Raw genomic sequence first — 18306 nt, forward strand, 5'->3', positions numbered from 1 at the left:
GAAACACTGGGTGTAGCTTGAGCATGTATGAGACCTCAAAGCCCGCCCCCACAGTGACACACTTCCTCCAACAAGGCTATACCTACTCCAACAAAGCCATACCCCCTAATAGTGTCATTCCCTTTGGGAAACATTTTCTTTCAAACCACCATACTCCTCTTCCTCAGGAACTGCTGGCTGCTCATATAACGGCATGGGGGGCCTGTAACTTTCTGAACTTCCTGAGTCTTGTAAGTTCCATGAGCTCCCTGGGTCTTATGAGCCTCCTCCTTTCTTCCAGGAAGGAATATCTCAATTCAAAAGAACTAGCCACACAACAAAGGGGTCACACAGGTTCAAAGCAAGGAATTGGTCCTCCTCGATAGCATTAGATGATACAGCATGGGTGGAAAATGTAAGAAACTGTGGCTGGAGAGATGGCTCAGCAGTTAAAAGCAGTGTCTGCTCTTGCAGAGGACTCAGGTTTGGTTCCCAGCACCCATGAGTTATACAACTGCCTGTTACTCCAGTTCCAAGAGGATCAGACATCCACTTCTGGCCTCAAGGGCTCCTGAACACACGTGGTGCATTTAATCTCTCTCTCTCTCTCTCTCTCTCTCTCTCTCTCTCTCTCTCGCTCTCTCGCTCTCTCGCTCTCTGTGTGTGTGTGTCTGTCTGTCTCTGTCTCTCTCTCTCTCTCTCTCTCTCTCTCTCTCTCTCTCACACACACACACACACACACACACACACACACACACACACTAACTAAGCCAAGCTGCCTAGCTGTGGACCATTGGGACCTAAGTTAAGCAATGGGCTGGGATGGGGGAATTCTTCATACTTTACCTGGTCTAGCCTTTTCAAGCCTTTTCAGGAGGCTCCAAGCAAGGAGCCTCCTGTTTTTTGAAAGGAAATAATAATAATAAAAAAGAAAAAAAAAACCTTGTCTGGGGCTGGAGAGATGGCTCAGTGGTTAAGCGCTGTGCAAGCAAAAGACCTGCGTTTGACTCCCAACACCCACATGGTGGCTCATAACTACCTGTAACTCTAGTCTTAGAGGATCTGACCCCCTCTTCTGGCCTCTGGGTTCACTAGGAGTATTGTATACAGACATACATGCAGACACACACACACACACACACACACACACACACACACACACACACACACACACATACACACACACAAATTTATTTTGGAGAATTAAAAAACAAAAACAAAAACAAAAACAAAAAACCCTTGTCAATTCCCAAGCCAGCTGAGTGGCCTGATTTGAGCAGAGGGCTGCCAGGGGCTAGTTACCCAGGTGCCTCTTGGCTTCCTTTCTGCTAACATGCCTCTTGTTTCCAGGGCCTGATGGTGGCCATCTTGTACTGCTTTGTCAACAATGAGGTAAGGTCTGCAGAGGGAATGGTAGGGACCCTGCTGGGACTGTTGCCATTGGCTGGGGGGCGGGTCTTTCCAGTTTAAACTTACAGTCCCCTCACTGTGGCTGTAAATTGAGGTGATGGCTTGTCTTTATATTCTGTACTGTGCCCCAACACACACACACACACACACACACACACACACACACACACACACACACACACACCTAATGAAATAAGAGCACAGAGAAGACCCAACCTTGTGTTAAAGGGTTAACGTTGACTATTTCAAGCAATGGTGTCCAACCTTTTAACCTTGCCATATGTTACTCACTGTCATCCACAAATGATTTGGGCCACATTTTTTTGCTGTCTGAATATGTGTGCAAACCTTAGGTTACAGGTTGGGCACACCTGATTTATTGCAAAGTGATTCAACACACATGTACCCTAGCCACTCTTGTGGCCTCTGTCCACAAGAGCTGTTCTCCAGATCCCGGGTTGCCATGGCAATGCCAGGTACTTGTGACCTGAGAAGATGGCTTGAACATTGGTCTCATGTGGTTGTCAAGGCCTGCACCAGCTGCTGGTCGGTGGGGAGTGAGGTTAGGGGAGGTCTAGTGACGGATTTACCGTGGCTTGTGTCTGAGGGCCAAAGTGAAGTAGCTCAGGAGCCTGGAGTATTCTGCACTGCTAAGCTGTGTGACCTCAGGCTACCCACCTTGTCTTCTTTTCCTCTGCTACCCAGGGGTCAGTGGAGGGAAGGAAGATTTGCCAAACCCAGAGCTTGATTTGGTACTTAGTCAGGAAGGGTTATTGGGATGTGATGCTGGGCTTCAGTGCTCAGAGGGCAGGGAGGGGTTGACATTAGATGATGCAGATGTTATGCTCGGTCATTTATTTATTTACTTTCTAAGCCATGCATTTATAGGGGTGCAGGCAGTGTGTGTGTGTCACAGAGCACAGGTGAAAGTCAGAGAACAACTTGGAGGGGTTGACCCTCTCCCTTCTCCTTCATGCAGATTCCGGTGATCCAACTCAGGTCATCAGGCTTGGTGGCAAATGCCCACAGACCCATCTCACCAGCTGCAGGGCCATTCTTTGTTTCGTTTCTCTAGCCACTCAGGGGAGGACCTTACATCAGAGGCCCATTCATTGATTGGTCATTCATTTGACTCATGAGTGGCTGCTGTGGGCGAGCCCTATGCTAGGAGCATGGATGCTTACAGGAGGACGATGTTGTCATACCCATCAAGGGCTCTCTGCTAAGTGGGGAGGAGATGCAGCTAGAGACCAGCTGGGCTTTTAGTGCTGGGGCAGGCAGGAAGCCAGTGGCTACATGAGGGCGCTGGAGTCCAACTAGACCTGGGTTCTAATCCTGACAGAGCCCTGGGGAAATATTTATGTGTTCTGCTCCTCTGCTTCCTCCTCTGTCCTTGATGAGTGATGGCTGCTTCCCAGAGTTAACGAAATGGCCTTTCTTTGTGTGTGTGTGTGTGTGTGTGTGTGTGTGTGTGTGTGTGTACGTGGGTGTGGAGGCCAGTGCCAGACATCTATGCCAGTTGTCTTCCTCAGACTCTCTCCACCTTGTTTTTGAGACAATGCCTTTTGCAGAATCTGGAGTTCATTAATTGGTGAAAGCCCCCAGGGATCTACCTATTCCAATCCCGCCTCCCCCGTGCCCACACACACATCCACTGCTGTGATCTGAGCCAACATGCTCAACTTGTTTTTAAATTTTATTATTGTTTCATGTGCATGAATATTTTACCTGCATGTAAGTCTGTGTGCCCTTGGAGCCTAGAGGAAGGCATTGGGTCCGCTGGAACTGGAGTCACAGATGGCTGTGAGCCATATATGGTTGCTGGGAATTGAACTCGGGTCTTCTGGATGAGCGGCCAGTGCTTTTAGCTGCTGGAACATCTCTCCAGCTTCCCCTGCCCAGCCTTCTATGTGGATTCTGGGGATCTGAACTCAGGACCTCAGGTTTCTGAAGCAGGCAATTTTCTGACTGGACCATGCCCTGTAGCCCCTGGATAGTGGTTCTTGAGGACAACTGTGATGGCTGGGGTCACCATGGAGACTCAGAAAAAGTGTGGAGGAAGACAGGATCAGGAGACACCATGTGCTCTAGGTCCTACTGGTTTGCTGTGCCTCAGTTTACCATTTCCCCCCTCTCTTCCAAGTGGAAGACTGAGAGATTTGCTTCCTTGCAGCTGTACAGAGGGGGACCCTTTAGGCTCAATGTCTCCCCCCGCCAGCTATAAGCACTGCACAAACCCAGCCAGGCAAGGCAGCCACAGGTAGCGTCTGCTCCACCTCCTTCCCTCGTCCTCTAAGCCTGGGCTACGAGACACTGTCTGGGACACCAAGACACCCTGGCAGCCAGGCTCTGAGTGATCTTAGCCCTGCCCAACACAGAAGTTCTTTTAAGGGATGGCATGTAGCCACACAGGGTATCTGGTTGGGCTTAGCAAGATGAATGGCATGGAAATCGTAGAGGAGGGGTGTTTGATTAGTGGCAAGTAGGGGCACTAGCAGGGAGCCTCTGGTATACAGCCTCTGGCCTCTGGCCCTCCTGGTGGCTTAGGTCTGAAAGGAACACAGTCCCGAAAACACTCCTGCATGGAAAGGCTGGTGGCAAGGAGGAAAGAGCAGACAATGAGAACTCCCCAAAGTGTGACCCAGCTCTCGGACATGCTGAGCAGCTTGTAGCAGCTCTCCCTGGAATCCCAGTCACAGAGCTGTGATGGACCAGCCCTGGGGGCATTCAGAGCCCCTCAGTGTTCCATGTAACACACTGCCCCAGCAATCTGACCCTCCAGCATCTACCCTTCCGAGAATTCTCTTCCCTCTGTGAACGCCCGAGCTCAGCACAGTGGGCATTTTGGTTGGCTGAGCTCACCTGGGCAGATTGCCCGGCCAAGCTCCCTTTAGTTTCTACAGATGGGAAAGGTTCAAAGCCGGACAAGAAGTCCTGAGTCTTGTCTAGTCCTTCTTGCTTCCTTCACTCCTTCCCTGCTTCCCTGCCCTGGGAGCATCAGGGAATGAATGAAAACCTTCAGGGGGAATCTGGGCTTGATAGTTCACACTTATAATTCAGGGGACTGAGCTAGCAGGGTGAAGAGTTCGAAACCAGTGAGATGTCTGCTGTTAGAAAACAGAAAACAACAACAAACCCAGACCCAGAGTTTAGACTCCGAGGGTGTTACCAGGGTTAGGAGTGGGGTGTGCCTTCCCCTTTCACTGGTCCAAACCACACTGTGAGAGCACTTTATAAAGAGAGACCCCATCTTCTCTGATTCTCTCTCTGTCCCTGTATCTCTCCTTCACTCTCATTCTCTCCTGTTAAATAATGCTGTGATGGATTGTAGAAGGTACTTAGCCGAATCACCGAGTTTAGAGATGGAAAGGGCCAATTAGGTCATCAAGCCCGTTTCTCTCCCGAGGAGAGGCAGAAAATAGGAGACAACAATAAACAATTTTATTGGGATATTAATTTAGGCGCCTGAAGACCTTGACTCGTGTCTCTTAATATAATCCAGCGGATTTTTTCCCTTCCCTGCTAATGTAATAACAGGGCCATTTTGTGGGCAGTTGGTTTGCCTGATGGCTTTTGCTTCCCTCTCTTTTTTCCCACGGAAGGTCCAGATGGAGTTTCGGAAGAGCTGGGAGCGCTGGAGGCTGGAGCACTTGAACATCCAGAGGGATAGCAGCATGAAGCCCCTCAAGTGTCCCAACAGCAGTGTAAGCAGTGGGGCGACAGTAGGCAGCAGTGTGTACACAGCCACCTGCCAGGGTTCCTGCAGCTGAGCCCCAGGGCTTCCCCCTCCTGTGGTCCTTGCTGATGGCTAGGTGGCCATGCCAGGTGGGAGAGACCCTCCCAGGGACAGGGACTGGGAGAAACACACACACACACACACACACACACACACACACACACACACACACACACACACACACACACCCCTTGTTTTCCTTCTCCAAACCTATCAGACAGGCAAGTGGGCAGTGCCTCCCGGGACCATAGACACATGTTCTCCAAGGAGAACAGCCTGCTAATTTAATCACCATGGCAGGAAGAGAGGAAGAAACGATTGCTGCTAAAATGAGGAGGACTCTTTCCTGTTAAAGCCACAAGGCCCTTGGGGTTCCCTCGGACAGAACAGCAAATCAACCCCGGACTCCTAGTCAAGGGCAATTGTTGATTAGTGGGGTTGGGGCTTGTGAGAGGAGCAGTTCCACAAGAGACCCGCCATTCTAACCTCAGCCAGCAGCACAGAGCTTGGCAAGGTGAGCGGCTGTGTGTGTGCCTGCTGGGGTTGCCACCTGCGCCAGACTCCTCATGAAAAAGAGAGGCTTTCTGCGTGCGTCCGGGTTGCTGGCATTCCTTCATCTGCCTGTTCATCTCGCCATCCTGTTTTTCCTTTGGGGGAGGGCTTTCTTGGAGCTTCAATCTGCAGCTCTCTCTGGAAGTGGCTGTGAGTGGTGTTGGGGATAAGAACCAAGGAGATGCTCAGAGGTCGCCGTTGCCTGTGCCCTCTTCTCACCCGGCCCTTTAAGTCATTTTGCTCTCAGCTTCTGCTCTCCCTACAATGAGGAGCCCAGACCTGGGGTGTGAGGTAAAGAAGCTCAGATACCCTCTAAGGTTCATCTGGAGGTGCTTAAGGAACGGCCCCCTAGGGATGCTGATAACACAGATCTAGAGGAGCAAGAGCGTTGCCTCCGTACCGCCACCTTATCTGTTACCAGATTCCATGTCTTGGATGGGAATTGGGGTACATCCTCTGAAAGCAGTAGCTCCTGACATTACCATGGTGCCAGGCTCCCCTAGCCTCAGAATTCTGCCACTTTGAACATACATACATCCATATTATCCTTCTTCCTTTATTGCAGTGGCTGCTGTGTCTATAAAACATATAATTCTGATTTCTCCCACCCAATGGAAGAACTAAGTCACGGTTGTTGTTATGTTTGAGGGGAGTGGGGGAGGTGATTGATCTTATCCCTCCCACCCATTGTTGGTAAGTAATGTCTGTGCCACTTCCAGACATTATGTCCCACACATAATGAGCAGCAGATAGGGCAGGATGGGGGAAAATCTATCTCTCCTGTCCCAGGCACCATGAAAAAGCTGCCAGGGAATAGCACTGCAGAGACCAAAACCCAAGGACTGCCTCCATGGGGAAGTAGGCAATGACTTCATGAAGGCCAAAGAAGGTTCCAGAGCTGGAAAGAATCCTAGTAGTGTGGCCCGCCTTTGAGGTCGGGGTGGGGGTGGGCTTCAGATGGATTCTCTCATGAGGCTGATCTCTGTGAAGGTGGGGGACCTTCCCCAATGCTTTCACTAGACACAGTCTCCTGTGCCCCTCGGAGAGGCACGGGATGTGTATTGGAGATAATAATGGGCCATAAAACATGCCAAGCAGAAAATTTCTCCTTCAGCGTCAACCAAGTGTTGTGCCTATGTTAATAGGGAAGTGGATCCTCGGGCTAGAGAAAGGAGCCATGGTGCCACACTGCCCCCTTAATGAAGACGAAGGGGTTCAGTGGGAGAAGTGAGTCTGGGGTCCTCTGATCCCTGAGAACCAGGGCAGCTTCCCATTGGCACCTCTGTCTTGTTTCCCCTCTGGGAACAGTGGAAAGATAAGCATGGGATAAACTGGGAACTTTTGAGAATCATTAATTACACACAAGTGAAATGAAAAGACAGATTTAATCTGCCTGAAATAAATTTTCCAGGGGAGAGATGCCGAAAAGAGCCCAGGCAACTCAGCCAGAACTTTTATGTGGAGTTCTTTCCCCCTCTGAAACTCTGGATTCCCGGGTTCTCCACACCCCACATTCCAAGATTCTTAATGCAGGTTTTTCTTCCCAGATTCCTGATACTGAAGAAGTCTCAGCCTTCCCCCCAAGTTCCCATACTACTAATATTTGTTTGAATGGCCCCACACTCCTTCTGAGCTCTTTCCAAACTTGCTTAAGCTAAATATAGCTCCCCTGGGTCTGGGAACTATCTGATGCTATGTACTCTGAAATTCCACTAGCTGTTTACATGCCTCACACCGTAAGTCTAAGCCTGGCATTGCTGAGAACTCTCTGCCTGCCCCTGCCCCTGTCCTGGGGCTACTATTGCTGGCCTATGGGGTATAAGTGGTGGCCTTGTCGGAGCTATACAGCCAGTGGGCTTACATGGTGGTTGTCAGTGGCTGCTGGCTTCAGCACTCTGGCCAGCTCCTGGGAACACCATCCGGGTTGAAATCTCGAAGGCTCTTCTCCACTTCAGTCGGAACAGCTAAATCACTGAACTTTATGAATCACTTACACTGCCTTCTCTTTCAAGTGACTTTCTGGAAGGCAGGCATGATTGCAGTCACCCCAGCGCTCAAGGCAACATTAATGGGATTCTGGGACACTCCGTGTGCAGGAAAGATCCTGACAATGCCTCCTGACTTTGATCTACAGAAGTAAGGGGAGGGGCTTGCAAGAAGGTTTGCTGGGGGCCACAGCACTAGCCTGATCGTGCAGATAGGTCTCTGGGCAGTCCAGGTGAAAGCATTAATGGTCATTCAAGATGTGCCAAGTACAAGTCCCCATGTGACCTGGAATCTATGTTGAAGAAACGGAATGGCAAAGGTGTCACCCCTGGCAAGAGGAATCAGGGTGTGGTATACAATGTGCTCTAGCACCTCCCTCGTTCTTGTCTTAAAATTGAGAGACGAGGGCATGGAGGGATGGTTCAGTGGTTAAGAATGTGAACTGCTCTTGGAGAGGACCAGAGTTCAGTTCCCAGAACCCATCAGTGGGCTCACGATTCCCTCTAACTTCAGTTCCAAGGTATCTGACACCCTCTTTTGGAACCTGTGTGCATGTGGTCTACACACAACTCACACACACACATACACATGTACACAAATAATAAAAAGTAAAATCTGCAAAAACAAAGAGATGAAATACATCTGAGCACAAGGGTGCTACAGGACTGACCATATTGAGGGAGCAGACATGGCATTCCTAATGGCTTGTCTCAGAGCTTTTCAGATTCATCTCTTTGTTTGAAATGTGCTGATGGGCACAGGAAGTGATTGGATGAGACTGAATTTTGACCCGAACTTCATCTTTCCCTCTCTAGTGCTCCCTAAATTTTAGAGAGCTCTAACAAACCAGACCACTAGATGGTACAGTGCTCCGAAGGACAAACAGAGTCAGTTTTCATTCATGCCTGAGCTGGCTGTGTTTCAACAATCCAAGGGAAAGAACACTTTGTGTGTCTGTGTTTGTCCTGTGCATTCCAACCCAAGGTGAAGAAGATGCTGGAGCCAGATTCCGCTCTCCTCTACCATGAAGGTCATGGGGCTGCAGAACCCGAGGGGGGCTGGTTGGGAATCTGGCAGATGCAGCCCCTCCATGCACAGACAGGGCTCCCATTATCACTAATGCCTGCGACGTGCTCGGAGAAGGCAGAATATGTTTCAAAGCTTTATTTTCCATCTGCTGAATTGATTCTAATCTACAGGGCTGACTCCACTTTTGGCTCCTAGGAGGCAAACTTTTTTTTTTTAATCCTCAAATAATAAAACACGGGGATTGATTTTGCTAAGACAGCTATGCAAATAGCATGTTAAATATTCAACAGAAAGCAAATTAGCATCAACTCTAATGTCATGCTGAGGTGGGTCTCCCCTCAACTTTTTTTTTTGTAACTCAAATGAGTTTCCTTGTTGAGAAAAGGGGTCCCATTTAAGAAACTTCTGCCAACATAGCCATGCCCCCATGCTGTTTTCTGCAGCCTGAGCCATTTCTCTGGCCCTGGGGAAGACGACATTAAGAAGCCCTACTCAGGACCAGTGAGATGGCTCAGCAGCTAAAAACACTTGCCTCCAAGCCAGATGACCAGAGTTTGACCCTGGGTCTCACATGGCAGAGAGAACTGACTCCCAAAGTTGTCATCTGACCTTCACATGCATGAGGTGGCATGCATGTCCCCCCATACATACCCACATAATAACTAAATAAATAATTGTAATTTTAAAAAATTAAAAGAATGATAACAGGCACATTGCTTTGGAAAATATTTTCTTAAAGAGGTGTGGGTAAGCAGTGTGATTTCAAGAGCTTTCCTTAGTTCCATGGTGTGTCTCGAGTATAATTATTTCTACTCTACTGGAATATTTCCTATTGGCAGGAGGCAGATAGGGTTAATTGTAAATTTGAACAGTAAATAAGACACCTTTGAAACCACAAAAATACTTCAACGTGTTTTGCTAAGGACCTCACTATGTACTGCAGGCCAGCCTAGAACTTCCCTGTCTGAAGGTAAAACAAACAGAAACAAACAACAACAACAACAAAAAACCCACAGCACAATATTTTAAAAGTAAAATTGAGAGGACTTGGAAGATCTATTGGATGTTATGGTGGCTTGAAAGAAAGTGGAGTAGAGAGTGGCACTATTAGGAGGCGTGGCCTTGTTGGAGTAGGTGTGTCTGTTGGAGGAAGTGTGTCACTAGGGGGTGGGCTTTGAGGTCTCAGAAGCTCAAGCCAGGCCTAGTGGCTCACAGTCTATTCTTGCTGCCTGCAGATCAAGATCTCTCTCTCAGCACCTTCTCCAACACCATGCCTGCCTGCATGCTGCCATGCTTCCCACCATGACAATAATGGACTAAATCTGAAACTGTAAACCAGCCCCAATTAAATGTTTTCTTTAGAAGAGCTGCCATGGTCATGTTGCTTCTTTACAGCAATAGAAACCCTGGCTAGGAAAGATGTGCATAGGACAAAATACATAAATCAGAAAAAGGAGAGAACGGGCTGGTGAGGTTGCTCTTATTCCAGCAGTCTAGGATTTGATTCCCAGCATTGTGGCTCATAACCATTTATAATTTGAGTTCCAGGAGATCCAACAGGCATGCATGTGTTACATACACGGGCCTGAAGTCAAAATATTCAAAAAGTTAAATAAATCTAAAGAAAAAAGACACAGAATCAAAACAGAAAAGCAGGGGTGATGACTGACATTTGTACTCCAGGCACTTGGGAGGCTAAAGGAATAGGATCATCCAGTGGATGGTCCTAGAATCCAGAATCCAGGAATAGGATTCTAGTGGACTAGAATGGGAGCTGGTCTCAACAAAACAAACAGAGCCCACAGATTAGAGAAGAAACTGAAGTTCCCTAGACTTGAGACAGGAAAACAATCTAAGGGATTTGCTGGGAATCGCTGGCCACATTGGCCAGGGAAGAAGGTAGGCTATCTTCACTTTCTCTCCTCTTCTCCAAATCCAATCCCCCACTCATTCCCAGCTCTGGAACACACAGCCTGCTGTGGGCTCCTTTTCCTCTATGCCCCCATCCCCAGGAGTCTGCAGATACTGGTGCCCACCCTGCCTTTTTACCTCCTATAGACCCCGAAGCTCCCTCCTTTCAGTCCATCTCCATTCCTAAGTGTCAGCTCCTAACGCCACATTCTACCTGGAAACCCTAGTGGCCACACCTGGCAAGATCTCAGAAGCATTCCCTGCCAGGCAACCCACACCCACCACACTCCACTAAGAATGAGGGAGAGCAACAGACACCAATGAATGGAACACACACCCAACAAAGACAAGGCCAGATATCAGCACCTGGAGTAATTCCAAACTCAGATATCTAGATGCCAGCATAAAACCAGAACCAATAACAGCCAGGACAGTATGTGTCCACTAGAGCACAGCAACCAATATAGCAGAAGCTTAAGACAAGGACTTCAAAATAGTCTTTATGAGCAGGAGCCTGAGAGACAAACATTAGCAACATAAACCAAGAGATGGAAGAGAGAATCTCAGGCATTGCCAACACAGTAGGAGAAATAGATATCTACATCAAAGAAAATACTAAATCTAAAAAAAAAAAAATTCAAGCACAAAACATCCAGGAAATCTGGGACACTATGAAAAGACCAAATCTACAATAACAGAAAGAGAGGAAGGAGAAGAAACCCAGGTCAAAGGCACAGAAAATATTTTCAACAAAATCATAGAGGAAAATGTCCCTAACCCTAAGAAGGAGGTGCCTATCAAGGCACAAGTATCATAAAGAATACCAGTAGACTGGACCACAAAATGAAATTCCCCACAGCACATAATGATTAACACTTACAGAACAAAGAGCAAATACTATATGGGAAAAATACCAAATAGCATATTAAGGCAGACCTATTAGAATGCCAGCCAATTTTTCAATGGAGACTCTAAAAGCCAGAAGGGCCTGGATAGATGTTATGTAAACTCTGAAGAGAACACAGATGCCAGCCCAGGTTACTGTACTCAGCAAAACTCACAATCACAATCGATGGAGAAAGAAAGATATTACATAACAAAACTAAATTCAGGCAGTATCTTTCTACAAACACAGTCCTACAAAAGGTACTAGAAGGAAAACCAGCCTGAAGGTTTCAACCACACCCACAAAAACCATAAAGAACAAATATCAGACCAGTAAACCAAAAAAGGGGGAGACCCATCCTACAACAAAATAATAGGAATCAACAAACACTGCTCATTGACAACTCTCAACATCAATGGTCTCGATTTCCTAATGAAAAGACACAAACTAACAGAATGGATGTGAAAGCAGATGCATCCTTCTGCTGCATCCAGGAAACACATCACAACATCAAGAATAGATTTCATCTCAGGGTAAAAAGACGGGAAAAGATATCCAAGCAAATGGACCTAAGAAACAAGCCAGGGTAGCCCTTTTAACACCTGACAAAAAAGACTTCAAACCTAATTCAAATGGGTAGAGAAGGACACTGCATACCCATCAAAGGAAAAAAATCCATCAAGAGGATTTTCAATTCCTAGCATACACCAGACACAAGACACCCAAGTTCATAAAAGCAACATCACTGCCTCTTAAGTCACATATTGACCCCCACACAGTGATAGTGGGTGGCTCCAGTACTCCACTCTCACCAATGGCCAGGTCATCCAGATGAAAACTAAATAGAGAAGTGCTCAAGTTGGCTGATATTCACAGAGCATTTTACTCAGCCTCAAGACAAATGCACCTTCTTCTCTGCACCCCGTGGAACTTCCTCCAAAACTGACCACACACTTGGACATCAAGCAAGTCTCAACAGATACAAGGAAACTGAAATAACACCCTGTGTTGCAGAATATTACTTTAACTATGAAAAGGTGTGTCATAGTTGTTTATGCTGCATTTGTTTAACAATATAAAGATGTGTTGGTCACTTGGCCCACCTAAGGCACCTGATTGGTCTAATAAAAATCTGGCTGGCCAATAGCTAGGCAGTAGAGGGATAGGCAGGGCTGGCAGGCAGAGAAAATAAGTAGGAGGAGGACTCTAGGCTTGAGAGGAGAGAGAACAAGGGAGATGGCTGGGGCCAGACAGACAGGCAGACACAGAGTAGGATGTAAAGAATGAAAGAAAGGTAAAACACTCCGAGGAAAAATGTGGATGAAGAGAAACGGGTTAAATTAGCTTACAAGAGCTAGTGGGACGAGCATAAGATAAGGCTGAGCATTCATAACTAAAAGTAAGTCTCATGTCGTAATTGAGGGGCGGGGCAGGGGGTGGCAGTCCAAGAACCCTGTGTCCTATCTGACCACCATGGGTTAAAGGTGGGTATCAACAATACAAACAACAGAGAGCTTACAAGCTCATGGAAACTGGACAATTCACTTTGGAGAGAAAAATGGGCCAAGACGGAAATCAGGGAAGGAATTAAGAACTTTCTAGAATTGAATGAAAATGAAAATACAGCATATCCAAACTTATGGGACACAATGAAGGTAGTTCTAAGAGGCAGGATCATAGCACTAACTGCATTCAGAAACGCTTCCGCATTTATACTAACCATATGGGATATGACCCACAGTTACAAAGCTGGGCCAGGTGGGACCAAAGCCATGCTCAGTCTTGGGCCATCCAGAAAGATGGCATGAGGTCCGTTGTTCAAGTCTACGTAGGAATCAGGAGAGTACCTGCTTCTCCAGCTGCTTATTGATCTGGCTCTGTGATCCTTCAGATTGCCCTATGGAAGATAAGACTCTGTAAACTGCCCCCTTCCTCTGGAGGCCAAGGCATGTGGACAACAGTGTGGTCAAGGCATGCTTGGGCTAGAGAGTGAAGTTCAAGGCCAGCCTGGACAACTCGGTAAGACTTCTCACAAAAAGGTGAAAGAGGGCTGGCGGTATACTATAGCTGGTTAGGTGCTTTGACATGCTCGACTAGCATTTTTTTGGTTCAATCCCTGCTATCAGGACTAATAAATAAATAATAAATAAACAAATAAATAAAAACCTTCACCACTGCCCCATGCACTGTCCTCCCACCCTGCCACTCTTCTGAGGAAGTCATCTCATAATTCTGTCTACACCATTTTAAATATTTACAGTGACGATATCAACATGATTTGCAACTGAAAGGTCTGTCCTTTTATCACCCCTTCTCCTTTCTTTACTAGTTATCCCTTTGTGTTGGTTAGTTATTGGTTTTCAGTCACCGGATTCCTGCTGAAGTTTCTAAACTTCCAGTCAAAACTTTATTGCTGTTGTTTAAAGATTTATTTTATTTTTTACGACATGGGTAGCTGTGTGTCTGTATGTGCGTGTATACATGTGACTGTCCATGACAGAGACCAGAAATGAACACTGGACCCCTTGGAGCTGGAGTTACAGTTTGAGTCACCTGATGCAGGTGCTGGGAACTGAACCCAGGTCCTCTGGAAGAGCAGAATATACTCTCCGTTGCTGAGCCGTATCTCCAGCCCTCCAGTTTGAACTTTTAAGAATTAACCTTTGTGCTGATTTCAGTCTTGCTCTCTACACTGAGACCACCGGCCTAGGTTGCAGCAGGTTAGTGGCTGGGATATCTCCTCACCATCATGCCAAGGCTATCCTTCTCTTTACTCTCAGTTTCACAATTCTCTTTTCCTTTCCTTTCATTTACTCTATGATGATAGCAGGTGTCCCCCGAGACCCTGGAACAAGGGTGGAGAAGAAGTAAGTTTCGAGAACTCCCATGCTTGAGGATGGGGTCAGAGGGAAGGATAGATTGCAAAGAAGCATGGGGCACTTTGGGGCTTGATGGACATATTTATTTGATTGCAAATAATAATTTCAGGGTTATATGCACTTGGCAAGATTCATTAAATTGTGACACAATATTATGGCATGTCAATTACATTCCAATGGGGCTTCAAAAATATAATAAAAGCTTATCAACCTATGTTCTCAGCAAGTCCATGGGGAAACAGTTTCTCAATCAGTATTTACACACAATTGACAAATATAAGAGCTAGAGCTGAGGCCAAGGCTGTAACCCACTGATAGATACTTGTCTACGTGTCTAGCATGCATGAGGCCCTAGGTTCAGTTCCCAGTGCAAAAGAAAAAAACAGGGATATATGCAAATGCACACAGGCAGAAACACAAATGACTCCTGTACAAAACTATGTGTTGGCACCATTTGTAAGAGCAAAAGAATAAATTAATTAAATCTCCGTAAATGACAGCACAGCTGCTCAGCGAAGCACTATGCCGTTGAACAGAAATGAGGACACTGCCAGAAATACTGCTGTGGAGAGGCCCGGAGGGATGGCTCAGCAGTTAAGAGTATTCAGTGCTTTTGCAGGGGACCCAAGTTCAGTTTCGAGCACCCACATCTGCCCCAGGGGATCCCACACATTCTTCTAGACTCCGAAAGTACCTACACTCGCACTGGCACACACCCACACACAGGCATACAAAACTGAAAATAAAATAAATCTTAAAAAATAAAAACACTGCTATGGCACTGTCAGCCAGGGGCACTATCCAGTAGCAATACTAAGTTGTGGACTAAGTACTGAGTACATCATGTTCCTGAAAATGCTGTGTGTCTTGACCAGGGTCGTGGCTGCTTAGGGTGTATTAATGTGTAAACCTACACCGAACTGTGCACACGAGATCAGTGTGCTTCATATGTCCGTTGTGTCTCTGAGTTTTTGTCTACTCAGAAGGAGGTAAAGGAGAGGGAGCTTGAGGAAATGCAGACAGTAGCCATGTGGCCTATGAAAAGGAAGGATTGGCTGGCTGGAATTTATGAAGTGATGAGAATTTTTCTCTCTTCCCTCCCTCCCTCCACCCCTTCCTATTTGTATTCGGAAGACTTCAGCATGTCTAAGTGCCAATGGCTGGTGAGAAGATCAGTTAAAAAGTAAGACTGAACTGGATATATTTGATGGTAATCCCAGTCCTTAGGAGACTAAAGCAGAATAGTCATGAGTTTAAAGCAAACCTGGGCTACACAATGAGATTCCGGCTCCAAAGCAAAACACTGGATGGACCTTCCCCAAACCTTTGTGGTAAGCTTATCTCAGTCAATCTCTGGAACCCATCTTTATGGAACATGTCACGTGTACTTTACAAAGAATTTCGATGCAGTCACGTCCAATCTTTATTTAGCTGACTTTGTACCTCAAGGAGATTATGTGTGGGACTGAGTTAATTATCACCAGGGAATTTCCACCAAATTTCAAATTAACCATCTTCCTCTCCACCTACAATTTCCCAAACAATGTACCTTCAATTACTTACAAAAATTTGGGGCTGTGTCACTTGGGACTGTCCTTATCCACCTATCAGTATTAAAGACTTGCCTCCCCCCCCTCAAGTTGTTTTTGGAGACTCTAGGATAAACTCTGTAAGAATCACAACACCTGCTGCTACTAAAGCATTAACTCATGGGATTAATCCCTTACTCTCTTATCAATTATTTATCATCCTTTCCTCCTCATCACCAACAGGAATTGCATACCAACAAGATAAGGGTATTATAGAAATTAACTTGTGTCATATTTATCTGCAACGGCCTCTAACTCCTATATACAAGGCTTTACAGAGTTGATAATGATGGGAGGGACACTTGTTAAACAACTTGCTCTAAAGAGTCTACAGAAGTCGGGGTGCCACTGAATAAAACACAGGGTGGTCATTTGTTCCGCACTGATAATCCTCTGCAGGGTAGCGTTAGCATGCTACTCTCCTGTGTAGATAATCATTACCCTAAAGATCTCCTTTCCAGAATTTTTAAAGACACTCCATGGGTATTACCAACATTACTTCTAAAAGTCCTAGATAGCGGTGGCTTTTAATGCTTTCACAGATGGCTCTTCCAAAGGACTTATGTGCAATTGCACTTCCCTCACCAAAAAGGTCATACCTGCCCTCGGTTGCACAGCTTCACAGTCCGAACTTGCTGTCATCAATCGGCTTTTATTGGTTGTTCCTCAACCATTGAACATTTTAACTGACTCTGCATATTGTGATCAAACTGTTTCTCTTTTAGAAACTGCAAGACTTAAACCTGAGTCCACTACTGTTAGTCACAATTATTTTTCTCTCTTCAGACATCTATACAATGACAACCTTTCTTCATAACCCACATTCCTGCTGATTCTCATTTTCCAGGTCCCCTAACATCTGCTAATGCTCTACCCAATGTGCCGGCCTCCTCCTTGTCCTTAATACTTCCTTTCAGGCTGCTTAAAACAAAACAAGTCATGAGCATCTTCAACTTTCTTGTTCTTCCTTTACACCACTGCCCTCTACTGGCAGAATTAATTCTCTCAGGTTAAAATCTAAGCCGTTTGGCGTTAGATTTTAACTCGTACCTCAGAATTTGCATGTTTAAAATATGTTCATGTAATTGTTGATACTTTTTCTAATATGATTGTTGCTTCTGCTCACAAGGGTGAAACAATCTCAGATCCCATTAATCATTTATTATACACCTGTCTAGGAATCCCTCTACAACTAAAAACCGGTAATAGTCCTGCTTATAGTAGCAAACCCTTCAAGGAATTTTGCAATTTATGGAATACTAATCATATTACTGGAACCTTCTATAACACATAGGATCAAACTATTGTGGAATGACACTGTAAAATATTTAAATGGCAACTTTAAAAATATGCATATAATATTTAATAATATATACAGTATTTGTTATTTATATATATACTGTATATATGATGTGTACACAGTATTTATTATTAACATATGCAGTATTTAAAAGCATATATGCAGTATAATATATATATACATATATATGTATATGTATATTAGGAGTATACACATTTAGCTGTGCTAACTTTACTTTCTTTCACTGTAAAGAATAACACTTCTTCTGCCTCCCCAAAACATTTTACCCTAAAGCAGACACAGTTATATGAAAAGACCTAGAAACATATTTCCTGGTTAGTTTGTGTTAGGGATTTGTTGGGCTTGAGATTTCCTTTGGTCGATGAATGTATATCCTCTAGCAAGTCTTCAACAACTGAGATTCTCTCTTCCATCTCTTGAATTCTATTGGTTATACTCACATCTTTAGTTCCTGATCATTTATCCAGCCTTTCTATTTCCAGAATCGCCTCATTCTGTGTTTTCTTTTCTTTTTCTTTTTCTTTCTTTTTTGTTTTGTTTTGTTTTGTTTTGTTTTTCGAGACAGGGTTTCCTCTGTGGCTTTGGAGGCTGTCCTGGAACTAGCTCTTGTAGACCAGGCTGGTCTCTAACTCACAGAGATCCACCTGCCTCTGCCTCCCGAGTGCTGGGATTAAAGGCGTGCACCAGCAATGCCTGGCTCTGTGTTTTCTTTATTGTGTCTATTTCAGCTTTCATGCCTTGAACTGTTTTGAGTGCTTCCTTCAGTTGTTCGGTTGTTTTTTCATGGCTTTCACGCAGAAATGTTGAGTTGGGGGAAGAATAGAGGAGGGCAGGATGAGAGATACCATATCAGAGTGAGCCATTATAGGTCTGGGGAGAGATCTGGCACTAGGGAGATTTCCAGATATCTACAAGGATGACAGGAACTGGCAATCTAGGCAATGATGGAGAGGATAACCTAAATGCCCTTCTCCTATAATGAGACTGATGACTACTTTTTATGCCATCCTAGAGCCGTTATCCAGTGG

At 45.7% G+C, this 18306-nt stretch overlaps 1 protein-coding gene across 1 annotated transcript in view; it reads left to right on the plus strand.

The window, feature by feature from the left end:
- Nucleotides 1–5251, plus strand: part of Glp1r (glucagon like peptide 1 receptor) — a 36044-nt gene extending 30793 nt beyond the window's left edge. Inside the window, exons 12-13 of the mRNA XM_027394401.2 lie at nt 1330–1371; nt 4992–5251. Coding sequence (XP_027250202.1) covers nt 1330–1371; nt 4992–5159 — 210 coding nt within the window. The 3' untranslated portion in view covers nt 5160–5251. The remainder of the gene's footprint in view (nt 1–1329; nt 1372–4991) is intronic.
- The last annotated feature ends 13055 nt before the right edge of the window (nt 5252–18306 follow it).

Source organism: Cricetulus griseus (genome assembly GCF_003668045.3).
Source record: "Cricetulus griseus strain 17A/GY chromosome 1 unlocalized genomic scaffold, alternate assembly CriGri-PICRH-1.0 chr1_0, whole genome shotgun sequence".
In the NCBI taxonomy this organism is placed as follows: domain Eukaryota; kingdom Metazoa; phylum Chordata; class Mammalia; order Rodentia; family Cricetidae; genus Cricetulus; species Cricetulus griseus.